The 27,597-nt window shown below is 38.1% G+C and overlaps 1 protein-coding gene across 6 annotated transcripts in view; it reads left to right on the top strand.

The window, feature by feature from the left end:
- Positions 1–20,645, top strand: part of Csgalnact2 (chondroitin sulfate N-acetylgalactosaminyltransferase 2) — a 46,818-nt gene extending 26,173 nt beyond the window's left edge. For 2 of the 6 annotated variants that reach the window (XM_074079468.1, XM_020183279.2), the window contains 3 exons: positions 164–258; positions 11,367–11,448; positions 17,881–20,645. In XM_074079468.1, coding sequence (XP_073935569.1) covers positions 164–258; positions 11,367–11,448; positions 17,881–18,173 — 470 coding nt within the window. In that variant the 3' untranslated portion in view covers positions 18,174–20,645. Of the gene's footprint in view, positions 1–163; positions 259–940; positions 1,069–11,366; positions 11,449–17,880 lie in introns of those variants that run through there. The other 4 variants (XR_012449810.1, XM_074079469.1, XM_074079470.1 and 1 more) reach the window with 4 other exon arrangements.
- Positions 20,646–27,597: the final 6,952 nt, after the last annotated feature.

The raw sequence follows: 27,597 nt of genomic DNA, 5'->3' as shown, positions 1-27,597 counted from the left end.
CAAATCAACATGAAATTCTGTAGCTTGAATAGTGATAAAATACAATATTGATAAAGTCATCATATGTGATAAAGACTTTAATAAAGTCTCAGTAGGTACAGTAATAAAAATCAGTCCTTTTATAACATCTTTGTGTGATGAAAACATGTATTTTGATTTTTAGGTAAAAAGGTGTTTTATCCTGTGGTGTTCAGTCTTTACAATCCTGCCATAGTTTATGCCAACCAGGACACACCACCCCCTGTGGAGCAGCAACTGGTGAGACTATTGCATTGTTGCTTATGAAAGATTCCAAAGAGCTTTCCAAAATTCCTTTATGTTTGTTGCATAAATAGAAAATAAAGTTTTAGTAATAAACTGAAGTTATTATAAACACTTTCCATCATCACTTTTACAACCCCACCCCCAGTGAAATGCTTTCATTTTTATTACTTCAGAAGTAAGTAGCAGTGGCAGGGGGAAAAGTTTAGTCCACAAAGGAAAACTTCATGTTCCAGAATGTGGAAATTGCAGTCATGTCTGCCAACCTATTTTTAGTCATACTAAAAATAAAATTACTTTGGAAAATTCCACTAACTAGAAATTAAAGCTACTCTGCTAAATAACTAAAAGGGAATAATTATGGGAAATTTCTTAAGATAGTCATGGAAAGGCAAGTGCCCTAAATCAAAACTATAGTCACTGCCAAATCTATACTTGTATAAGCTTTTTAAATTTTTTAAATAAACTTACTATTTTGCAGTAATTTAGATTATAGAGAAGTTTCAGAGATAGTTCAGAGATGTTCTGTAGTACCCAGTTTCCCCCAGTGTTAACATTGTATATAAACATGTTACATTTGTCAAAATTTAAAAATTAAGATTGGTGATTTACCACTAATTGCACTATAGGTTTTATGAGAATTCTTACCAGTTTTTCTAATGTCTTTTTTGTGTTTCAGGATCCAGTCCAGAATACCAAATTGTTTTAGTATAATCTTTTATTGCTAAAATTAAGAAAAAAGTGGAAACAAATAAACGAAAGAAGGAAAGTAATAAGGATAAAGGCAGAAACTAATGAAATTAAAATGTAGGTTGACAGAGATAAGAGCTTACTGCTTATGTGCAAAAATAGTTTTTTAAGTCACAAAGTGGACAGAATCAAGGTAAAAAGGAAAATATAACATTGGACATTATAATATGAACACATTGAGAGAAACCAATTTTATTTGGTAAGTTTTAAAAATTCTGAATGAAAGAAAGGCTTTGAGAATTTATAAGATATTAACAAGCTAAATATATGTTAGTATTTTATAAATAAAAGAGATGAAAACTCTAAAGACACTAAGAAGCTCTTTATTTTTTTTTAATTTTTATTTTATTCATATGTGCATACAATGTTTGGGTCATTTCTCCCCCCTTCCCCCTCCCTCTCCCTCCCACCCCCTCGATACCCAGCAGAAACTGTTTTGCCCTTCTCTCTAATTTTGTTGAAGAGAGAGTATAAGCAATAATAGGAAGGAACAAGGGTTTTTGATAGTTGAGATAAGAATAGCTACACAGGGAGTTGACATGCATTGGTTTCCCATGCATGTGTGTTACCTTCTAAGTTAATTCTTCTTGATCTAACCTTTTCTCTAGTTCCTGGTCCGTTCTCCTATTGGCCTCAGTTGCTTTTAAGGTATCTGTTTTAGTTTCTCTTTGTTGAGGGCAAAAATGCTATCTAGTTTTTTATGTGTCTTACCTATCCTCATACCTCCCTTGTGTGCTCTTGCTTTATCATGTGATCAAAGTCCAATTCCCTTGTTGTGTTTGCCCTTGATCTAATGTCTGCATATGAGGGAGAACAAATGATTTTTGGTCTTTTGGGCCAGGCTAACCTCACTCAGAATGATGTTCTCCAATTCCATCCATTTACCAGTGAATGATAACATTTCGTTCTTCTTCATGGCTGCATAAAATTCCATTGTGTATGGATACCATATTTACTAAGAAGCTTTTTAAAAAAATTAGAACAGGGTTGGTGGAGTGGCTCAATTGGTAAGAGCACCTGCCTAGCAAGTGTAAGGCCCTGAGTTCAAACCCCAGTGCCACAAAAAAAAAAAAAGTGTGCTGCAGGTGCATAAATATAATTTTGTTTTTTTGTTTTTGGCAGTACTGGGGTTTGAACTCAAGCCATAGTATTATACCACTTGAGCAAAGCCTCTGCTTTAGTTATTTTTCCAGATCTGTTCTCTTGCCTGTGCTTTCTGTGTAGCCGGAACCATAAGCACATGCCACCATACCCGGCTTATTAGTTGAGATACAGGGTTTTGATAACTTTTTTGTGCCAGCTGCTCTCCAAACCATGATCCGCCTGATCTCTACCTCCCAAACAGTTGGGATTACAGACATGAGCTGCCACGCCTGGCCATGAATACAGTGTTTTAGTGATAAGTTTTTACAGATTCTGAACAGGTGAAATTAATGCTTTATGATCTACTTCAAATTTTTTATGAAGCCAGCATTATCTTGATAGCTTCATGTTGATGCCAATATCTGGCAGAGTACTCCCCCGACACATATCCTCCTCCACCTTGTCTGTAGGCCACTGTTACTTAGAAAATTCAGATACAAATAGGAGCAAACAGAGCACCCAAATCTGCCCTAATCTGACACCTGTAATCCTTCAAAATTTAAAAGAATAGGTACATTTATGTTGCAAAATGAGAGAAACCTTTATCAGGAGGCATAAGTTTTAAAGTTTCTGTAAGATGGCAACAGTTGACATAAGATTGCTAGAAGAGAGAATATTTAGAATGTGTTCAGGAGAACAATGAGAGAAGTAGGTGTGCTCTGAGCTTACAGCAGACAGGGAGTGGAGGGAGCCGGAGAATGCTGAGCAGCAGGCATCCCAGGATTGGCCCTCCATGTGGTCCCTTGAGCTAGAGAAGCAAGTCAGGGTGGGTAGGGAGCCCCCAAACTCCAAAGATGAGCAAACCACTCTGGGTACATTTTCCTGGTGACCACATTCTGCCTATACACTATTATTAGAACTAGGCCCATGTAATCATGGTTGACAGCCATGAATTTTAGAACAATAATTTTTGAAATAACAATGGGTAACTAAGACTAACCAAATGTTTAAGGAAAGCCAATGCTATGAAATTTTAATAAATAGAAAAATTAGCACATGAGAATATGAGTATAGGCAGAAAATAACCTTACATATATCTTTAGAGCAATTAGAGAAAATACTAAATTCATAAAGTAAAATTTGTTGATGAAAAAGAATCACAACAATGCTGGGCAGGGAGGTTTATGCCTGTAATTCCAGCACTTCAAAGGCTGACACAGAAGAATCATAAATTTGAGGTCAGTCTAGGTTACATAGTGAGTTCCAGGCCAGCCTAGGCTAAGTAGTGGGACCGTGTCTCAAAAAGAAAAAAAAAAAAAAATGCTGGGCACCGGTGGCTTATGCCTATAATCCTAGCTACTCAGGAGGCAGAGATCAGGAGGATCATGGTTCGAAGCCAGCCCAGGCAAATAGTGCCATGAGACCCTATCTCAGAAAAACAAAAAACAAACAAACAAACAGAAGTCACTGGTGGAGTGGTTCAAGATGTAGACCCTGAGTTCAAGCTCCAGTACTGCAAAAAAAAAAAAAAAAATTCAAGTTAGAAAATGTGCAAATATGAAGATCATTAAATGAGCTGACTATAGAATGATCACAAATGAAATAAATTTGTAAACCAGAAGACAAGCCAACAGGGGACACAAAAGACCAAGAGATAACATAAGAGAAAAATTGACACATGGAAAATCAGTCCAGAAGCTCCCAAATTATTTAATAGGAATACCAAAAAGAAAAGAGCAAATGATAGGAAAGTGAGGATATGGAAGAAAACTTCACAGAGCTAAGGAAAGGTAAGTCTTTTATTGTTTGAGAGCAGTGAAGTGACATCCTAATAGCTTCCAGAGATACTAAAAATATAGCCCAACTTTTCCACAAAGAAGAATCAGATTGACAGTCGTCTTTCTGATAAGCTAATACCATGAAAATTCTAAAGAAAAGTAACTGATTCTAGGATCTGTATTTGACCTGCTATTTGAAGGCAAAGTAGACATTTTGAACACACGTGGACCAGTTTTCTTCTCACAGACCTTTTCTATATAGTTCAGCAGAATGAGAAGTGAACACATTGAGAAATACTCGAGAAAAAAACAGTGATCAGCACCAACAAAAACTTTTCATACAGTCAAGATAGTTATTGATGAAACATAATAAAAAAGAACAGCAATTCTGGATTTAAAAATCAAGGGATATATACATGTATCCCTACATGTTTTATCTGATTCTCTCAGCTGAGAGGACCCATAACCAGTGACACCTCAATAGTAGCAAGCACACCCAGCTCCTAAATCTTGGTTTCTAACACCATTCGCCAATGAAAAGAACCATGCATGGCTCCTTGCAGAAAAGGTTGATTATTCTGCTAGACCCTGGAGTATTTTGTGGCACCAGAAACAGTGGAAGAATGGGATTCTGTCAAAGAGGTACAGGAGCCAATTGAAAGAGCTCCCAGTGGTCAAGCTGGAACAACTTGAGCAATAAAATAAATAACCTAGACCTGGATCATAACCCAAAGCATAAAATAAATATCCGTGAATAATACATGCTGATACAAATGAGTGAGTGAATAAGCAGTAATAATAAGTGAAGGGATAAGCTAATTACATTAGATAGATAAGAGACAGATCATTCTTACAGACTTCTAGTACGTCGATGCCGCTCTTCCACAAGGTAAACTAGGTAACTCATTTCCAAAGAATAGAGTATGAAAAAAGAAAATGAACTTTTTAAAATTGATTTTTAATTGGTACATTAAAATTACATGTATTTATATCCCATTTGTTGTTTCTATACATATATATATTGTATAATGTTCAAATCAGGGTAAATATTTCATCGCCTCAAACATTGATCATTTCTTTTTGGTGAAAACATTTTAAATCTTTCTTCTAGCTTTTTGAAATAAGACAGTGTATTGTAATTTTCTACAGTCACCCTGCTGTGAAATAGCACATCAGAACTTCTTACTCCTATCTAATTTAATACCCACTGGTAACATTTCTCCATCTCTCTCTTCTCCTTACACCTCAGCCTCTGGTTACTACCATTCCACTCAACTTCTATAAGAGCGATTTTTTATATTCCACATATCAGTGAGATCAAAAAATTAACTTTTCGGTCAAGAACTCAGCAGACACTACCTCAACCTAGTGGTAAAGGTTAGCATCACCAACAACGTCATGTATCCCTGACATGATGCAATAAACTTTGACTGTTTTCTCCCTTCCCAAAACCTAGTTTCAGTTTAATCATGAGAAAAGCTTCAGACAAACCCTCAATTGAAGGGCATTCTACAAAATACCTGGCCATTATTCCTCAAAACTGTCAAGGTCATCAAAAACAGTAATACTGGAAAACGTCATCACCAAGAGTAGACATGACAACTGAATGCAATGTGGGACCTTTGACTAGATCCTAGAATGGAAATAAAGGACAATAAAGGGAAAACTGGTAAAAGCCAAAGTCTGGTGTTCAGTTAATAGTAATACACCAATAATGCTTCCTTAGTTTTGACAAATGTACTGCAATGATGTAAGATGATAACATTAGGGAAAGCTAAAATTAGGTGAGGGGTAGGTATATGGGAACTTTGTTTTCTATTTCACAACTTTTCTGTAAATCTAAGCTCATTACAGACTAAAAAGCTTGTATATTAAACTTAATTGAAAAATAAGCCTAAAGACAAAAAAGTGTCAAATTGTCAACATATAAGGATGAGAGAATGTGAAGCATGTTAATGTAAAAACATTACATTACTGTCTTAGAGTTGGGGAAGAATGATTTGAATCCTGATTCATTATACATGTTACATATCAAAGTAAGTTTAAGCATTTCAACTTCTCGTTTCACTTCTTGTAACCTTTACAAGTTGCTTAGCTTTCCTAAGCTTCAGTTTCCTCTCTTAAAGCAAGACAGAAACTTGCTCTGCTTAATGTTTAAAGTTATATTAGAAGTAAATAGTAGGGCCAGGATTACAGTACATCTGTAATCCCAGCTACTTGGGAGGCAGAGGTGGGATTGTAACTTGAGAATAGCTTGGAATAGTTAGTGAAACCCTATTTCTAAAACAAGAGAGTGGGGGTGGGAAGAAGGTGATAGCTTAAGTGGTAGAATACTTGTCTAGCAAGTTATGAAGCCCTGTGTTCAATCCTCAATCCTTGGGGGTGACAAAAGGAACAAAGAAAGAAAAAAAAAGTAATAAATACATGTGATAGAAAAAAAACTAAAAAGTTGATAACAATTCATAATAAACATTTAAATAGTCAACCTTACTAAGAACAAATTGAAAGCAATATAATGCTTTTTTTTCTGCCACAAAATTACTGTTTTTAATAATTATAGCCATGTGAGTGCAGCTAGTGGGAATGTAGACCAAGTCTGAGTCAGCAATATTTAAACAGGTTCCTCCTTCTGATCCAGTAATTTCTACTCCCAGGAGTTTCTCCTAAGCAAATAATCAGAGTTTAGAGTAGTAATATGCATAAATTGACAACATTAAATGCAAGCAAAACTCTAATAATAAAGTGAGAAACTGAATTATAGTACTTACTGTGAATATTATGTATCAAGAGGAAAGTGAATTGTAAATAAATACAGCAGTATAAGTGTAAAGGAAAATGTTTAGTTAAAGATGGGAAAGTGTGTATATGTATTTTAGGTGACATTTTAATGATAATAATAGCTAACTTTTATATGCCCTTTACTGTGTGCACAGTACTGTTCTGTTTTGCCTACATGTTAAGTCATTTAATTCTCCTGACAACCTCTGCAGTAGGTGCTATTATTGCACCCTTTGGCAGTTGAGGGCATAGCTGTGCTGCTGCTGTTGGGTGCCTGTCTTAAGTCCACAGCTGGCCATAGTGGGACCCAGGCAGCCTGCTCCAGAGTGTCCACTCTTACGCACTGCACAGACTTCCTCTGTTGTATGAATTCATCAAATATTGAGGGTCCATTCTGTGCCAGGCACTATACACCACTGGAACCCTGGCACCCAGAACTCTATAGACATGGTTATTGCTCACAAGTATTTTTATCTTTGCAGAAGACAGAAAATAAAATTAGATAACAAATGCCATTAAAATAGACCAAGTTGTGAACTGATTAAGTAATCTCTGGTGTGTTCAGTCAGAAAGGCCTTTCTGAGATGGGGCTATTGGAGGAGCCATCCAGTGGCTAGAAGGAACCAGCTAAGCAGTGGCAGGGGAGGCAGCTCCAGGCAGAAGGAGTAGCCGCTGGGTCTCAGAATGTGGCTGGAGTACAGCCAGCAGAGCGAGGGCACAAAGCTGGGCCAGGTTACGTAGAGTATGTGGAGCCCCTGGGAGAGTTTGCATGCTATGCATGCATGTGTTAGCATGTGGAGGGAGAAAGAACTGTGCAGCTCCAGCAGGAAGCAGCCCATGAGGCTTTTGCAGTAGACAAAGAAAGGGATTGCGACTTGGATAAGAGTGGTAATTTTGGAGAAAAGTTTGGGTATGACTTGCACATAGAACTGACAGCTTGCTAAAGATCAGATATAGGGATTGAAGGAAAGAAAGGGGTGGAAAGAGAAGCAATCAAGACTTGGCTGGAGCCATGAGGGATGTGCTGTTTATAAGACATCCAAGGGAAGCCACCACGTTGCTAGTTGGCTTTGTGAACCTGGCATTTTGTAGGAGCTGAGGACTGGAAATTTAGATTATATGTGAACAATGCATCCCCCACTCATTCACAGATAAAGCAATATAATAAAATATTGACAGTTGGGATTGTCAAAAGTTTTAAAAACCAAACAGCCTTAAGCAAAACTACTGGCTCCTTTTCCCCTAGTCTGACAATATTTTAAAATTTTTTATAGAAAATATGGCACAGCAAAGGTCATGATATTTATTTGCATGTGTATGTGTGTTTCCAGTTTTATTCCCTGCATGGTCATAGTATTTACAAAATCAGAGTTGATGTGGTATAAAGATGTCAAAGTGGGTGTTTTGCTTTAATAGTTTGCACTAAGGTTATCTTTTGACTAAAGAGATAAAGACTTCTAGAGTCTAAGCTGGACATAGTGGTGCATATCTATAATCTCAAGGCTGGAGCAGGAGGATCTTGAGTTCAAGACCAGCCTGGGCTACATAAGGAGTTCCTCAGCTATATATAAGTCCCTGTCTCAAAAAGTGGGGGTGGGGTTTACTGGGAGGAGGCTTAATGGTAACACACTTAGTATTTGTGAGAACCTGGGATTGATCATCAGTAAATGTGTGTGTGTGTGTGTGTGTGTGTGTGTGTGTGTGTTAGAGTCTAGTCTTGGTTCTGTCACTAAAATTATACTACTATTAATTTACTTATTCATTCAACAAATATATATTGAAAGTCTAATGAGTGCCTGACATTATTTTGGTGCTAGAGATAACTATATCAATGATCAGAATCTAGAAAAGTCCTGCCTTCAGGGAGCTTTACATTCTAGAAGGGGAAGAAGTGCTCCCTCCAAAAAAATGGAAAAGGCAAATCCATGCCTCATGTATCAACTCCAACCTGAGCAGAGTCCCCGGGCTGTCTAGTTCATTCTGTTTTCCAGTCCATTCTCCCATTCTGCATGGCAGCATTTTCAAACTGTCCCTACTCTTGTCAAAATTAGTCTTCTCTACATCCTTGATATTTGCTACTGGCTACCCATTCTGATTTATAACTGTTGCCTCTTAACTAACCTCCCTTTTGCCTTTTCTAATCTGTTCTCTGTATTCTAGCCAGCACGATTTTCCAAAAAACATCACATTACTCCTTCTTTAGGTCTTCAGAGAAGTTCCACAGCTTTTAGGATAAAGTCCAAACCACATGAACAGGTACACTAGGTTGCCTTGTGACATGGCGCTGCACATCCTTCCAGGCCAGGGTCAGTATCTCTGTTTATGGTCTAAATCTGCCCTTCCACCTTGTTTTGTGTAGCTTACAAGTTTAAGAATTATGTTTACAATGATAGTGGCTAAAAAAAATTAAATAATATTTCATAGCACATGAGACTTAAATAAAATTGAGATTTTAGTGTCCATAATAAAGTTTACTGGAACACAGCCTGCTCGTTTGATTTTTTTATTGTCATTGACTGCTTTCACAGTACAGGAATTGTGAGAGACTGTCCTCAGAGCCTAAAATACTTACTCTGTGGCCTTCTGCAGGACAAGTTTGCTGAGCCCTGGCTGCATTTTGGATACTCTCCTTCTGACTCCGGCCTATAGTCTCACTATCCCTTGCTTACAATGCTCTCTCCCATCTTCAGGCCTTTGCACAAACTGTCCTTTTGCCTGAACTCTCCCCCCAACATATCTACTTTGACTTGGCTTACTCATCCATTGGATTCCAACTCCAGCATCATTTCTCGGGGAAGCTATTTCAGTGCACTGCAGTTGGGTGAGGCACCTCTGTCTTCTTTCACTCTCCTACCAGCCATGTCCTCACCCAAGCTAGACTTCATGGCCAATAGTAGCCACAGCCTCTTTGCTGTGCACTAGACTACTTTTGTCCCTTGCTCCTTCCAATATTCTCTTATAGAACCCCAACCTGGTTAGGAACAATTCTGTCACCCAGCTCTATCCTATATGTTCACAGCTTTAGATATATGACCACAGCCTTGGGCTCTTGGATTGCCCTGGAACCTGGCACCTTACCTGCTCACGATTCTATTCTTGGGACCATACTGGTTTCTCCTGCCCCTCCCAGTTGCTCAACCTCCTTACCTTGCTTTCTATTTCACTTGGAAAAGAGAAACAGCCAGAAGTTTTCCTCATTCTTCTTTCATGAGCTCTGCCAGCCTCACTGCTTCAGCCTCTCTCCATTGTCAATGGAAGGACTGCCTATAAGAATGACCATAGGAATGACTTTCTAAGGTTAGCCTGTTCTTTTGTGGGGACCTAGAGCTCATCCCTCCTTAACAAGGACCCCTCCAGCTATTCTTCCCCTTTCCTCTCCTAACATTTTGCCTCTTCTAAATCATTCCTGTAAACATATAAAGATGCTATAATACCACTTTAAGAAATATTAAAAGCCCTTTCATTTTTTTCTGCTTTCATCATGATCATTTCTTTGCTGTTTCTTAAATACCCCCAAGTATGCTCCTGCCTCAGAGCCCTTGTTTGTGCTGCCTCTTGACCTGCAGCAGTCTTTTCCAAGTGTTTGCATAGCTTCCTCCCTCATTTCCCTCAGGTCTCTGCTCAAAGTTTTACCTCCTTAGAGAAGCTTTTTGAGCTGTTACACATGATACACTTTCCCTTGTCCTGGCATGTATCATCACCTGAAATGTATATGTATTTATCTGCTATTTTCCCACAATTACCTGATTTTGTTTTTTTCCTCTTGGACCTCAGCAGAGACAGCTTCATTTTAATACTGTTTTCCCTCATGATTGAAAAGGATTCAGCAGTTCCAACCTTGTATCTGCATCCTACACCAGGGATTGCCAAACTTTTGTAAGGAACCAGATAGAAAATGTTTTACGCTCAGTGGGTCCTGTTGTAACTACCCAGCTTTCTACCACTGTATTATGAAAGCCCCAGTTAACAAATGAGTGTGACTGTATTGCAATAAAGTTATTTACGAAAGAAAGCAGCAGACCAGAGTTAGCTCAAGGCTGTAGTTTGCTGACTTCTGCCTCATGCTGTCTAAAAAGAACAAGGGTCTTTTCTAATAACCCTCTTAGAAGAATGAGAGGCTTTGTTTTCCAAAGTTCCCAATAACTCTCCCTTTTAGCTTACTGGCCTGAATTTTTTGTATACCTGTTAGTGAAACAGTTCCTACAGGTGACTGAGGTGGCACTGTCACATTAGAGTAGAGTACTCATGGCCTACTCAGAAGCTACAGGTGACAGGAGCTTCCCAGCACTCTTGGGCTACATAGAGCTAGGTAATTACCAGAACAAAACTACCAATCAGGAGGGAGCCAGAAGGTGCTGGGTAGGCACACAGATAAGGTCTGTGAAGAATTGATCCCTTGTATTATGATATTCATTTGTGCAACTCTTGTTCCTCCTGAAGTGTACTTCCTTAAAGTTAGGCCCACGCTGTTTTATTGTTAGTAACTTCAGCTTGTACCTTGTGCAGGGCTTGAGTTCAGTTAAGTTGCAAGTGTTAAAAATCTTTGCTCATGCAGATTATTACATTTTTGCTTGTTTTCTATATATGGTAACATACCTTCATGTGATCTTTTATCTGTCATATAAATTGCAGGTAAAAAGTATCCTTTGGAAAATAACTGTTGATTAACACTTACTGTTCTTAAGGATTAAATTGAATTTTACCTTTTAACTTAAGGTTCACAAAAAAGATTCTGGTTTTTGGCGAGATTTTGGCTTTGGGATGACTTGTCAGTATCAATCAGATTTCCTGACCATTGGTAAGTATACCTTACATTAAGGATAAGTCTTTAGTATTTACTCTATAGACATTATAGCATTTTTCTAAAAGGTATCAGATCCGAGTATTTTTCATTAAATTGTAAGTCTTGATGTTATATTTAGAAATTTAAAAGGTAAAATGGGTTTGTAATTAATTAGTGGAAACGAGGTTATAAAGATAAAAGTATGATATTTATAAGTTTCTTTAAAATCAAAACACCACTATTGTTTTAAAATGCCTGATTGACATGTTACTGCATTCGTGGTTCTGAATGCCCTTACATAATCTGTTACTTTATTGTTGTTGCTGGATTGTCACAGCTATAAGTAATCTTGGATTATGTACTTTAAGGGATTTCATATTTTTTCTTAATTTAGAGATGAGACCCTTTTTAGTTTTCTATTGACTGGTTATGAAAACCCCAGTATTTAAGGCAAAGGGGAAAAGAACTGCTCTGTAGCTCTGATTAAAGTGGGAGCTAGGGACTTAGAGTCATTAAGCTCAAAGTTGTTCACCCCTTAAGCTCAAAGATATGATAAAGAGTCTGGTCTAATCTTGTCCTTCACATCAGCTTCAGTCTTACTCACAAAAAACACTAGAATAATTCAGTAAAGTGGTCTAAAACTGAACATCATTTCATATGACTTCTAGTATGCTCCCTTTCTGCAGCATACTAGAAGTCATAGAATCTTTCTGTATACATTCTAGGTCTATATTGCATTTACTTTTATATTTATTCATTTGTTTTGGAAATCCCTCCACTCTATCTCTTTATCATTGTAATACTTGAATAATGGAAAATCAGGAAATAATAATAAAAGTACTATTAAATGAAACTAATGCCCTGATTTCTTGCTTAATAAAACAGTAAGCACTCACTGTTTCAAAAACAGATTTTTGTACCTTTTTCTAGAAGTGTCTTGAATGCTTGGAGTTCCTTATCTCACTTTTGTGTAACATTATGACATATAATTCACATATCATAATATTTACCAATTTAAAGTGTACAGTAGTAGCCAGGCATGTTAGCACACACCTGTAAATCCCAGCTACTGAAGAGGTAGAGACAGGAGGATTGAGTTCAAGGCCAGTCTGAGCAAAATTACTCAGACTCGACCTCATAAATAAATAAATAAATAAACAAACAAATAAATAAATAAATAAAACAAAGGCCTAGAGGCATAGGTCAAGAGGTGCAGTTCTTGCCTAGCATGCATGCAGCTCTGGGTTCAATTTCCACTACTGAAGAAAAACAGTTACCAGAGTTGTATAGCTACCACCAATCAGTTTTATTACCCCTCCTCTCCCAAAAAAAACATTCTGGCCAGGTGTGATGACACATATCTGTAAATCCCACATACTCACAAGGCAAAGAGACAGAGAATTGGAGATTGAGATCATCACAATTCAAGGCCAGCCTGGGCAAAAAAAGCGAGACCCCCTTCTCAACCAATAAGCTGGGCATGGTGGTACTTGGCTATGGTCCCAGCTGTGTGAGAGGCATAGGCAAGGAGGATCTTGGTCAAAAGCATGAGACCCTATCTGAAAAATAACTAAAGCAGTAAAGGGCTGGTAGTGTGACTCAGGTGGTAGAGTGCCTGCCTAGCAAGTGTGCAAGACTCTGAGTTCAAACCCCAGTACCATTAAAAAAAAAAAGAAAGAGAGAGAGAGAGAGGGAGGGAAGAAAGGAGGGAGGGGAGGGAAGGGAACATGCCCATTAGCAGTCACTCCCCATTTCCCATCAACCTCCTCCAGAGTTCCCATCCATCCCCCAAACCTAGGTATCCACTGATCTACTTCCTATTGATTTGCCTGTCCTGGGCATTCAATATAATTACAAATAGACAACCTGATTTTTATTACTGGAGACTTTAACTCAGCATAGTGTTTTCAAGATTTATCCATGGTGTAGTATGTGTTGGGTCCTTTATTCCTTTTCATAGCCAAATAATGTTCCATTATATGATTTTGTCATATTTTATCTGTCAATAGATAAGATGTTTGAATTCTTTCTGCTTTTTGCTACTGTGAATATTGCTGATATGAACATTTATGTGTATATTTTTGTGTAGGCATAGGCTTCAATGTTCTTAGGAGGAGAATTGCTGGATCCTGTAGTTGCCATGGTGTTTTCCAAAGTGGCTGTATTAGTTTACATTTCTCCCAGGAATGTATGGGAATTCCAATGTCTGTACATCCTCATTGATAAAATAGTTGTTTGTCCTTTTGTTTCTAGCAGTTATGGTGGGTATGCAGTGGTACCTCATTGTTTTGATTATAATTTTCCAGCAATAATGATGCTGAGCATCTTTACATGTGCTTATTGTCCATTTATGTGTCTTCTTTAATAAAATGTCTATTCATATCTTTCACCCATTTTAATTAGGTTATTGGGGGATATACATTAATATTTTTCATTTTGTTTGGGAAGTTTCAGCCATTATTTCTTTTAATATTTTTTCTTCTCCTTTCTTGTTTTCTCCTGATACTCTCATTACACGTATGTTGATGCACTTGATAGTATCTGACATTTCTCTAAGGTTCTGTTCATTTTCCTTTAATTCTTTTTTACCTTTGTTCATTGGATTGCATATTTTCTATTACTGTCTTAAAATTCTCTGATTCTTCTGTTAGTTCTGGTCAACTGTTGAGTTGCTCTAATGAATTTTTTTTCAGCTATTTTGCTTTTTAACTCCAGAATTTCTGTTTGGGGGTGTGGGTGTGTGATTTTTATCTCTTTAATAATATTCATTATTTGATGAAACATTGCCATCTTATATTCTGTTACTTCTTTAAGCACGAATTAGTTTTAATTCTTTGAATATATTTATAATGGCTGCTTTGGAATCATTGTCTCTTAAAGGCAACACCTGGGCCCTATTAAAGCAACTTTTGCTTTTTCTTTGTGGTATACCTTCCTATTTTTTGAAAGCTAGATATTTGAGCTTTCCAATTTAGCTTTCAACTTGTGGCAGCTCTAGACACTGATTCCCCATACTTCCAGAGCATTTCTTGGTTTTCTTTATTTATTAACTTGGCTGGACTATTTAGTGAATTTTCTCCAACCCCCACCCCTAGCAACACAGCTTCTAACAGCACTCCTCACGGCATGTGCACAGTCTTCCTGGGATGACATTGGGTTTAGCAGGGCTCTCTTTAACTGTCTCTTGTATACCTCTGTTGGTATTGCTCTCAAGTGTTAGGATCACTGATTGTTTACTAATTATCATCTTGTTTTTGACAATGCTGAAGAGCATAAATTGTTCCATAGTCTGACCCAATTAAATTGGACTCTTTTGTAGGGGTAGTTTTTGAGGTTCATTTGGACCTCAGAAAGGACTTCTTAAGTGCCTCATTCCCTGGTTCTTTCTGGTAAACTAGCTGGCCTACAGGTTAGCTTGTTGCCGTCATAGTTACCAGCTTCCTCTTAATTGCTTACAACCATAATCTCCATATTTTTAAGAGCTCCCTTAGGTTTGAACTTAAAATACATTCTGTTTCTAATGAAATCAGTTATATTGAGGAGAGTTTTTGGAGCAGTTTGTTCTTGTGTACTGCTACTTCCCTTGGGAAAAAAAATCTCTGCACTTCTGCACTAGCGCTGGGGACAGGGACAGTAGCACACTTACACAGCAGAATGACCCCGCTTCTTTATGAGTAGGGTACTGGACAGAGGCATTACGGCCGATATCCTCTGTCTGCTATATCTGGAGTAGAGCCTCCACCCTAGTGGTGTGAACTGGTTGGAAGGGGAATTTAACCTCTTTCATTTGGAGTTTCTGTCTTCATTTCCTCTCCTACTGGTGTTCTCATTATGTATATGTCACACCTTTTGTAGCTGTTCTACCGTGCTTGGATATTCTGTCCCAATTCTTCCAATTTGGGAAGTCTCTATTGTCATACCCCCCAAGCACAAAGATTCTTTCTTCAGACAAATGCAGTCTACTAAGGAGCCCATCAAAAGAATTCTTCATTTCTGTTACAATGTTTTTTTTCTCTTGTATCCCTCTTAGAATTTCCATTTTGTTTACATTTATCCATCTTACATGTTGTCTAGTTTTTTTAATTCACAGCTTAATAATTCCAACATCCGTACCGAATCTGGGTCTGATACTTGCTCTCTTTTCAAACTATTTTCTACCTTTCAGAATGCCTTGTGAATTTTTTTTTTTTGATGAGGATGTTGAAAGCCAGACTTAATGTACTAGATAAAGGACTTGCAGAAAATAGGCCGTTAGCAATGTGGTAGTAAGGTGTGAAGGTCAGGTAATATACTGCAGCACTGTACTGTGATTAGATCTCAGTGTTTGAGTGAGGCTGTGCCCCTGGATTGTGAACTTCATACATTTTTCTTATACCCTCTGCTCCTCCTGGACAGGATAACCAGGAGGAGGTGAGTATTTTCCTTCACCCAGGTCAGTTAGGCTCTTCTAAAACTCTTACAGGTTAGACTCTGATTAAATCATTTCTCCTTGTTAATAAGAACAGAATGCATATTTCAAAGTGGTTAACTTCTATCCCTCCCCTCTCCAGAAACATTAGAAAGTTTTTCTCTGATTTTCATCATGAAAATCTGGTAGAGTTCCCAAAAGTAAAACTCAGAAGTGTGCAGGTTTCCATATGACTGGGGTCCCTCGAGTTTCTTTGTACTGAGACTCTAGAATTCAGGAATTAAGGGTCTTCTTACCCCAGTCCTGGCTTCCACAGAGATTTCTTCTGCAGTCACATATGATTCTTTTTATCTGCCTTTGTGGCTCTCCAATTTTGGGAACAGTGTTTCACCCTGTGACCTCACTTCTCTGAGGAATCTAAGAGGAATTGCTGTTTTTTCAGTATGTTCAGCTTTTTACTTGTTAGGACAGAGTGGTGGTTTCCAAGTGTCTTAAATATCAAATAGGAAACCAGGAGTTACCTCATTTATTTTAAGTATCTACACCATCTCTAATATTTGAAGAGCTTATTTGTATCAACAGGGAAGAAAAGCTGAAATGTATCACACATAGCTTTTAGTAAAGCCATGACGGTCTAAAGCAATACTTTATAGAGCTCTCAGGACCATTGGTCCATTTGTAAATGTGAAATTAGGACAGAATTTTTTGAAAGGGTATATAATTTAAAAGAATATATACTTTAGACACCTAGCTCTTAAAGAATTATTTTTTCTCAGTTTCTAAGACTGTTTTCAAGTCTTAGAAAACCTCAAGTTTTCAACTTGAAGTCTGAAAACTTCAAGTGGTTTATATTCTCTGTGCTTCTTCAGAAAGTTAGATGTGAAGGTCCCTGGCTAATTCAGTCAGTAGAAGATGAGACTTTTTAAAAAAGCTGTTGTTCAGCTTGAACCCAGTTTGAAAATAATCTCAATTATATGTCCCATTTCATTGTCACCACTCCTTAGTTAACCTCCGCCCTATGGCTCCATCAAAATTGAGCTAAGTAAAGTTATAAATAACATTTGTGCTACAGGGTCGTGTGTGTGTGTGTGCGTGTGCATGTGCGTGTGTGTGTGTGTGTGTGTGTGTGTGTGTGTGTGTGTGTGTGTGTTTATGGTACTGGGGATCAGACCCAGGGCCTTGTACATGTTAGACAATGGCTCTACCACTGAGTTACATCCCCAGCCTTTGTGTCTTGAGAAAGGGTCTTGCTGTGTAGCTCAGGCTAGCCTTAAACTCCATATCCTCCTGCCTCCATCTCTAGGTGCACATGGATTACAGGTACATGCTACCACTTCCAGCTCACATTGGTTCTTTTTGAAAAGTTCTTAATTTAGTAGTACACACCTTATAACTTCTTCCTGGAAATTCTTTCTTCACTTTGCTACTGTTCTGGCACCTTTCCACATTTTTTTTCCTTTTGTCTGGGTTCAATTCTCAGTCTCTTTTGCTAACCTACCTTTCTTTATATTTAACTTCTAAAAGTTGATATTCCTTAGTATTTAGACCTATGCCATATTTTCCTTCTAAACTCTTTAAATAATCTCATTCATTTTTGTGGCTTTAAATTGTCTGTGCTTCCATTCTCAAATTTATTTCTCCATCTAGAACTTTTCTTCTTTTTCCTCTCTGGAGAGTTTTCTGTCATCCAGAAAAAGTCTTATTTTCCCAAAAAATTGGGGAATTAAGGGTGATAAGAGTGTGTGATTTGTATTTCCTTCTCCTTTATTTGACTTTCTATGAAACTTTGAAGCTTTATCAAATGTTCCCAAATACTTAACTTCTTCATCTTGATGCTCTCTGCACCTGACCTTTGCCTCCAGAGTCTACATATCATCAGCTGGTAACTAGACTTCAGAGTAGGAAGTCAGCTGTCTACATTGACACCTTTGTGCTGTACCGTGCTATCTCATTTGAAGCAAAACATTTAAATCTGTACAATGCTTGCTTGTTTTCTGGCTGTCGGGCAGTGACTTACAGTTTCAATTTTGATCCCACAGGTGGATTTGACATGGAAGTGAAAGGCTGGGGTGGAGAAGATGTTCATCTTTATCGAAAATACTTGCACGGTGACTTAATCGTGATTCGGACTCCAGTTCCTGGTCTTTTCCACCTGTGGCATGAGAAACACTGTGCAGATGAGTTGACCCCCGAGCAGTACCGCATGTGCATCCAGTCCAAAGCCATGAACGAGGCCTCCCACTCCCACCTGGGAATGATGGTCTTCAGGGAGGAAATAGAGAGGCATCTTCATAAGCAGGCATACAGGACAAACAGTGAGGCCATTGGTTGATGTAGTCATTAACACATCGCAGTCTGAACCACAAACCAGCACTATTTATTTAGCCTTAATTCCAGTTCCAGATGCTGTGCCTCTTCAGAGAAGACATGTTTATTTTTCATGTTCTTTCTGACATTACTTTAGCAGATCAACTTAATATAAGAAATAAAAACCAAGTGCTTCAATGCAGAGCCTGTTTTGCACAAATTCTGCACCATGGGACAGTTGACAGAATGAAATCTGATGTTTGTCCCAAAGGTTGTTTGGCGTTTGTCTGCCAGATGCCCATGTTCACATTGCATGTGGGATGGCCTCCCACAGGTGATTGCGTCTGGTTGGAGGGACGGAATTATAGGTGATGATGGGTTGGTCAGAAGGGACATAGTGTTAGACATGATGCATGGACAGGAATCGTCACCTGCTGACTGCTAAGTTGGTCCCCTGCTTCATTTGTAGATGAAAGCTTTGGTTGACAGTGTGAAGAATCCTTTCTCCCTGAAGTAGAAGGTAATTAAATGATATACCTGAAATCCCCAGTCAAGCTAGAGAAGGGAGAAATCAAAACCCCTTAACTTACTGTTGCTTAGCCCCTGAATGTCTGTTTTTAAACAAATAGATAATACTAGAAAATAGGTTAGAATCTGTGGCTTGGTTAAAAATAAAATGTGTTAAGCCAGATGTGATGGTACACAGCTACAGTCCCAGCACTTGGGAAACTGAGGCAGGAGAATCGAGATCTTGTCTCAAAAGAAAGGAAAAAGAAAAAGAAAAAATTCACATATATATGCATATATATACATGCATATATATATATAGTGTTATGACTATACATATTAATATGTTATTACATTATTGTGTTCAGAATTAGTCAAAGTTGCTGTTCACTATTTAAAACAGAAGTAAATGTGGAAGAATTTTAAGCAGAGCATTTAATTATGCTAGCATGCAGGATATACTAGCTTTGTCTGGGAGCATCATTTTACATGAGCCAAATGCATTTAGGGCCTTCCTGAGGAGGCTCAGTGTAGATGAGTTTTGTTTGTTGCTTCATACTGTCTTATTTAACATGGATCCATGTGTATTTCTTCTTTATTTTCAAAAATGTTAGTGTTCACTGATATTTGCATTATTATACTTTCAGTTGAAATACAGTTTTATTGAGGAGGCAAAGAAACAATTTAATGAGGTACCATAAGATAACTCTGATTTGAGAAAAGGGAAGGAGAGAGGAAGGTGGTCTGAATGGAAATCTTAATTACAGTCTATTTTAGAGAAATTGCTTGCAGACAGAATGTTGTTTTAGTTGAAGTATAAATTATATTAATGAGACAAAATGAGTAAGAAATTATATTCAGATAGGAATATACTATTAGTATTTATCCCACATGGATCATTTACCATTAGGTCAGTTGCTAGATCCGGAAATTGGAGATAAGCTGAAAGGCATACATAAATTTCTTAATTGGATTTTAAAAGGGACTACTATTTGTATATAACCCCTGAAAATTCACAGAAGAAAAAAAAAGTCATTATTCTTTTTGCTCAATAAATCATACCACTTGAAATATTACAAACTCCAAATTTCCAGGTGCTGTATGAATCCATTTTTACAATACTATTCTTACAAATTTTAAGTTGGGGTGGTGTTTGGGTATTTTTTAAGATGTGTAGTATGTTTGCAAAATAATTCTAGCCAGTGTCTCCTTTTGTATGCAGTTATTTATTATATTGAAGACCAATAAATTATGGTATTTAAAATGAGATACCTTAAGTATTTGCAAAGGTAACTTGTAGCTTATTTTTTTCAGAAAAATCAATTTTATCTTATTCCTATTTTTTAAACTAGCTTTTAATTTAAAGATGGAAGCTAAACAATGGAAACATTACTATGTTTTTGACATTAAGTGCTATCAATAAAGTATTTTTATTACCAAAGTTAAATGAAAATGTGGCAAATTAATTTCTGTTGTGAAATATCACAAGTGCAGAAAAATACATAATATGCAATTGTGTGCTTTAAAGAACAACAAACACTAGCACACCACTTCCCAGGTTGATACATCACCAGTGACTGGCCCCTGTGCAACCTTGTGGTTCACATACTCTCACTCTTTCCATAAGAGTCACCATCTGATTTCTGTGATAATTTTTCACTTGTTTTTCTTCATAGTTTTCCTTTATGTGTGTATCTCTACCCAATATACTGTTTAATCTTGCCTGCATTTGAATTTATGTTATTATTTCATTATATATTCTCTAGCTTCCACTCAGTATTATGTTTTTGAGGTTCACCCATGTTAATCTCAAAGTTGGTTCATTTTTATTACTGAATAGTATTCCATTGTATGAATATACTACAGTATTTATTCTGCTATTTTATTGACAAATATTTGTGTTGTTTCCAGGTTTGTTACTCTATTGTGGTAACTATATTTTGAGAGACCACATTGCATAATTTTTATCATAATACATTGTTATAATTGTCCTGTTTTTCTGTTGTTCATTTCTTACTGTGCCTAATTTGTAAATTAAACTTCATCATAGGTATGAATGTATAAGAAAAACAATGTATAGAGAACTCAGTACTATCTAAGGTTTCAGGCATCACCTAGAGGGTCTTGGAACGTGTTCTCTGTCCATGGGGAAGGTGGGGCTCTTGTACCCCTGCTGACACGCATGTACAGCCTTCCCCATTACCAGTATCACACCAAAGTGATGCATTTGGTACAGGTGGTGCTGCACTGGCACATGATTTCACCCAAAGTCCATAGCTTACATTAGGGTGCACTTTCGCTGTTCTCTATGAGTTAATGTGTGGTGACATGTGGCTACTATGAGAGTATCATACTGAGCAGTTTCTTTTATTCTTCCCCCTCTGCCCTCCAACTCCTGGCAACCACTGATCTCATTACTGTCCTCATAGTTTTGCATTTTCCAAAATGTCAGAGTTGGAGTCACATACTCTGTAGCTTTTATAGACACTTCTTTTACTTAGCGATATCCATTTAAGGTTCCTCCATGTGTTTTCGTAGCTCGATAGCTCATTTCTTTTGGGGTTGAGTAATATTCCATTGTGTGTATGTGCCATAGCTTGTCCACTCACCGGCTGATAGGCATCTGTGTTGCAGTTTTGGTAATTATGAATAAAACTTCTGCAAACATCCATATGCAGATTTTTACTTAAATGTCAGTTTTTAAATTCTTCAGGCAAATACTAAGGAGTGCAATTGCTAGATCATATGGCAAGAGTATGTTTAATTTTGCAAGAAACTACCAAACTGTCTTACAAAATGGCTGTGCCATTTTACATTCCCACCGGCTATTGTTCCACATCCTTGCCGCATTGGTGGTGTCAGAAGTCTGTGAGTTGAGCATCCCAATAGGTGGTATTTCCCTGATAACATACAATGTGGAGCAGCTTTTTATGTGCTTATTTTTCAGCTGTGTATGAGCTCCCTTCTGTGCCATGAGGCTTTCTGACCATCACTGCACCAGTACTCCATGCTCTGAATCCTGTTATGTCTATAAAGTCAGCATCTGGGAGAGCTTGTCCCCTCACCTAGCTCCTAAAGATGGTCCCAACTATTCGTAACTTTGGTCCTTTCATACAAATGTTAGAACACACTTGTCTCAAAAAATTTTCTGGGTTTTATATAAATTACATTGAATCTATTAAGATCAATTTGAGAAGAAATGACATTCATGATGTGGAGACTCACGGTCTTTGTACTGTATCTGTAGTTGTATCTTTATTGTCTTTCAGTTAAGTTTATAACATTCACACAGAGGACTTTCATGTGTTATTATTTTGATTTTTGCATTTTTGATGCCACTATACCTGTCTCTTACTTATTTTTGTCTCTTGTTGATGTCTAGAAATCATTGATTTTTGCATGTTCATTTTGTGTCCAAAAACCTTGCCACCCTGGGTGTGGTTGTGCATGCTCATAATCTAAGCACTTGAGAGGCAGAGGATCATTCATATATTCATTCGCTCGCTCTCTCTCTCTCTCTCTCTCTCTCTCTCTCTCTCTCTCTTTTCCCTATATAGCTAGCTCAGGTTGTGCCCTCAAACTCTACATCCTTCTGCTCAAACTCTGCTTCCTTCTCCCTCAGTCTCCCAAATGCTGGGACTACAGGCATGTACTACCACACCCAGCTATACTTTCTAGTTTCTTTCACATATTTCCTGTTATCCATATATCTATGAGAGACAGGGTGAGGCAGTTTAGATAGATGAGGTGACCAGGGAAATTAAAATACTAAAAAGCCAGATTTAGGAATGAAAACGGAACTAAAAAGTGAAATAAAGCTGAAAAATGAGGGCAGACATTGAAGAAATGAACAGAATGGGAGATGGAGCAAAAGGCAAGTCTGCTGCCTTTTACATGTTAAGAAGCCACAAGCTACTTGAGTAGGTAGATAGACAGAAAATTAAAGAGTGTGTCTAGAAAACGGGAGTATTAAAACTCAGACCTATTGCCCCTGTGTTTTGAGTAAACCTAGACTACTTTGAATAATAACAAGGTAGCCATATTCTGGGAAATAAATCCATCCTACCCCATTGCCTCTAATAATTAAGGGTTGCTAGATGACCAGTGTAGTCTCTCCCAGCTTCAAAAATATATATCCTGTGGCAAAACCTCCATTTTTGAGCTGCTCCATGCACCCCCAACTGCATTCCAATCTTTGCTCTTCCTTTTTCTATAGCTCCTTACTTTATCCCATTTTACTAAAATAAATTCTTGCTAAAAACTTTCATCTCATCAGATTCTCCTTTTTGTGAGACCCCTCGAAATGCTTTTCATCGTGGATCTCAAGTTCCTATGAACTGCGTAGAAATTGGGAAGTCCAGAGACCCCTTTGTCCTTCCCCTCCTCTGGGTATCAAGTTTCATTTTCCATTTTTAGACCTTTCATTTTGTTTCTTGGAAGTGGTAATAGTGGGCTCCATGCTGTGCTGCTGCTGTTTAGTGTTTTCATCTGTAAGTACGTGTGCAGGTGATGTAAATACCTCCTTACCAGGCTAAAAACATTGCCTTCAACTATTACTTGGTGAGTTTTTATCATGCTTAAGAACACTTATCAAATATTTTTACTACATCTGTTGAGATGATCATAACACTTTTTTCCTTATTTAACATGTTAAGTTGATTAATTGAGTTGCAGATTTTCTGAAGTACTCCTGCATTCCTGGGGCAAACTCCAATCAGTCATGATACTTTATCCTATTTTACATTGCTGGATTTTGTTTCATACATATAAACACACATTTATATACCCCTGTGTGTTTGTATGGGTGTGTGTGTGCATGGTGTATATTCTAGATGTTTTTGTCTGTGTTCATGAGGAAGGTTGCCTGTAACTTCCCTTTCTCGGCCTCGCTGGACTTTTCTATTAAGGTTATGTCAGTTTATAAAATAAGTTATGGGAGCCAGGTGTAGTGGTGCACACCTGTAATCCTCACACTCAGGAGACTGAGGCAAAAGCTCAAATTCAAGGCTAGCTTGGGCCGCAGAGTTGGGACCCTGTCTCACCCACAGAAAAAATGTTACAGGTGCTCTCTCCTACTCTTTTCTCCAGAAGTTTTGTAAAACTGGAATTATTCCTTCAATGAATATTTGGCATAACAGCATAAAAGACACCTGGGCATAAACTTTTCTATGGTGAGAATTTTTTAAACAAATTTTTGGTTCAATTTATTTAATGATTACACTGCTCTTCAGATTTTCTATTTTTTTTTTTTTGGATGATTTAGGGGTAAATTGTACTGACTAATAAGAGCATTTAGATGAAATGCACACAGTTGTTGCAGTATTCTTCTGTCTCCTGTGTAATGTGTACAGGATCTGTAGAGACTTGCTCTCTTCCTTCCTGGTACTATTTTGTGCCATCAGGTTTTTCCTGATCATCTTTGCCAGATTGCCAAATTATTTTCAATTCTCAAGTGTTAGAGTGCCTGCTTAACAAGCCTGAGGCCCTGAGTTCAAACCCCAGTGCCATCCAAAAAATAAACATAATAAAATTACTGACCCTCATCAGCTGCGTCTGAGGTATCAGTTGCTCCCTACATGGTAGTCTTCATGTTTTAAGACTTTAATTTGAATCGCTGGTAGTTGTGTACAGTTGCCTTATTTTGGTTTTAATATAGTTTATCAGGGAAATGGTGTTGAGGGCCTTATCATATGGTTATTAGCCATCTCGCCATCCTCTTTTATTAAATAGCCAAAGGTTTTTGTTTTTTTTTTTTTTTGCCTTTTTAAAAATTGGCCTGTGTGTGAATTACTTCTATCTTCTGGATTTGAGACCTTTGTGACATTCATATATTTCAAATAACTTCTCTTTATGTCTTAATGGTAGCTTGCTAATAAAAATCACTAATTCTAATAAGGTTCATTTCATCAGTTTTCTTTCTTTTGCGGATAATGATTTTGGTGTCTAATTGAAGAAACCTTTGCCTAATCCAAAATACAGAAGAAATTTTTATGTTTTCTTTTAGACAATTTCTTGTATTGCCTTTCAAATTTATATCTGTAATCCATCCAGAAATAATTTTTGTATGTGGATTACAGTAAGAGTTAAGATTCATTCTTTAGAATTTCTTTTGGTGAAGATCTACTGATAGGAAACTCCATTTTAGTTTATCTTTGAAAATACATTTTTGAAGAGAGTGGTAAGCTGACGATTATTTTTCTTTTAGCCGCATGGATATTATTATACTGTCTCCTGGCTTCAGTTATTTCTGCTGTGGACATCAGCTTAACAGTTGGCCCTCCTTTGAAAGTAATCTGTGTTCTTTTCCTCTGGTTGTCTCCTCTTCGTTTTTGTTCTGTATCAACATCTGTGTGTTTATTTGATTTTCCCTCACTTGCTCAAGATTCTTGGGCTCCTTGTATTGTCTTTTATCAGTTCTGAAAATTTCTCACCTGTTGTATTTTCAAATATCCTCTACCTCATTCTTCTATAATTCCAATAACGTATTAAATCTGCTGTGGCATCCGCCATGTCTCATGAACTTATTTTCCAATTCTTTTGTTCTCTCAGTGTTGCCTTCAGGTCATTTCTTCCAAATTATGACCAGATTTGGAAAAGAACCAAAATAGATCATCTAGAAATGAAAACTACAACAGCTGAATTTAAGTTAAATCCAACATACAGGTTTAACCAAAGTGTAGACAAAGCTAAGGAGAGACTTTTAAAAACTGGAATATATGTGAAGAAAATAGTCTTTTCTATCAAAGTGTGTTACCATCTTAGCTGCTTGCGGTTCTGGTTTCTCTGTTCACTAAGCTGTTTTGGCTCGGAAATTGCTACCTACCCCACCCCCAAAATCCAAATGTGGCATTAACCAGTCATGAGCAGATTGTGCACCCAAACTCAGTCAATCTGAGTAAAGGAGGCAGGGCCCCACTGCATCAGGAATTAAAATGCGGACCTGTGGTCTACTTTGCATGCTCGTTGTGCCTGTGTGCCTGTGCACCCTTCTGCAGAAGTTAAGTTTTGCCTTGCCAAGACAATTGTTTCTGTGTCTTCAATTGTGACCCCAGCAGTCTTCAGGGCTCTTATTTCTAACATAGGTCAAGCATTCGCCTCTGCTGGGTACTTAAAGGCAGTGCCAGTTCTGGGCCATATAAGCTAAATCCTTAACTTAAAAGGTGTTGGGCCAGTGTGATACAGGCTGCAAAACTCTGTAGAGCTCACTGATGGGAAGTTGTAAGTTAACAGGGGTCGGTTTCCCTGCCTGCATTCAAAACAGTTTTCCTCAGCCTCTTTGGTAGGGTTTGGAATGAGCATTTTATTTCAAGCCCATCGCTACACTGAGGGATGGTTCTTTGAGATTTCAGCTTTATGGACTGTGTCTCCTATTTGATCCTTTTCTGAGAAGGCTCTGGACTTTTCATCCTCCTGTGGACTGAAAATGGAAGCTCATGTTCTCTGCCCTCGGGTCAAAAGCTGACTTCAGAGCTTCCCTGTCTTCTCTGTGTTTCTGTGAAGCTCATACAACTTTTTTGGTTGTTTTCAGCAAGCAAGCACTTAAGTCTTTCATGGTCCAGAAATGGGCAGGTGCACAGCGTGCATTCCTGTGCCCTCATACAGTTTACTCAGCTTTGTTGTTGAAGTGTCCAAGTGTCCTGGTTAAGATACTTGTAGGATTTTTTGGCAGCCCCTCACCTTCCTCACAGTATCTTGACTTCCTTTTTGAGAACAAAGATAGAAATTATGTTAACATGATCTAAATTGGCCTGTGGGTGCTTGCCTTTAGAAACTAATTTTAACTCAAACTTTGGGTTTTTTTTTTCCCATATAAGTTTGCATACCGGTTGAATTTCACAATGAACTGGCTCTTTGGTGGTGTTAGTATGTCTGTGTTCCTGTGAGAAGGGTGCTTACCGTCAGCCTGTTTCATGGGTCCTGAGAACTGTGACTCCCTGTGGGCAAAGAGCTGTTTTTCATTGGGCATAATTCACTGTTCCAGCCCCTCAGGTGGAGAAAAATCATGATGCACTTTTAATCCTGAGAAAACTGAGGTTTAATAGGTGAATAACTTGTTTAAGCACCTTTGGCTGGCAGCTGGAGACTAGGACTCAACTCCAGGAGTTTAGCCCTCAACTCCTCACTGTTGCCTCATTGGCCTCCATAAGGAACACAGCACACATTTATGTGTGGGTGCAAAAATTGTGCCATGAGTGATCTGCCTGGTGTCTACTTGGCTCATCTGTCTGTACATCTGGCGCTCCAATACAGTTCTGTTCCTGAAAGGTGAGGTGAGAGGTGATGGTCGGGCCTCACAGGTAGCATGAGGACCTACCCACCTGCTGCTCACCTGACAGAGCTACATAAGAGCTGGGACCAGAACATCAGAGTATCAGAATGACAGGCCAGGGGTGATCGGAGCACAGTTGTCACTCACAGGGGCTCTCCTAGGTGAGAGGCACAGTTACGTGGCGTGAGTGAGCACATGAAAGTTTGATGTGTGAGTAGAGGGCATCCAGGTGAGGTGGACTTTTAGGACAGGCAGGAGCTCATACACAGCCCCTCACCATGCAGAGCTTCTCACACGTGATTATCCAGCTTTTCTGGGCATGCAGTTTGTGATTCTGAAGGTGAGGCTGGGTTCTGAGAATACATGTTTTGTTTCCCAGGGACAGTGCTGCGGCTGGCCTGGCACTGAGAACCACCGCTCCGGAGGAGCTACCCTATGAGTTAAGGGTGGCACCACTGCTGGCCAAATGACTCATCCCCAAGGCACAGACCTAATTACATGCTGTTTTTTTTAGTTAAGGTAGGTGAAACTTCCACAAATAACTTGACAAGGAAACGAAGAATGCCATTGGACTGAAAGACCTAAAAGTCATTTATCCAAACCTTAGGCATCCTCACAGGTGTCCATGTGTGCTCCACAAACATCTGAGTACCTGTCAGTGCCGTCCACCCCA

Source organism: Castor canadensis, chromosome 7 (genome assembly GCF_047511655.1).
Source record: "Castor canadensis chromosome 7, mCasCan1.hap1v2, whole genome shotgun sequence".
In the NCBI taxonomy this organism is placed as follows: domain Eukaryota; kingdom Metazoa; phylum Chordata; class Mammalia; order Rodentia; family Castoridae; genus Castor; species Castor canadensis.
Note: the sequence above shows the minus strand (reverse complement) of the source record. Positions and strands in the feature narration are given on the sequence as shown.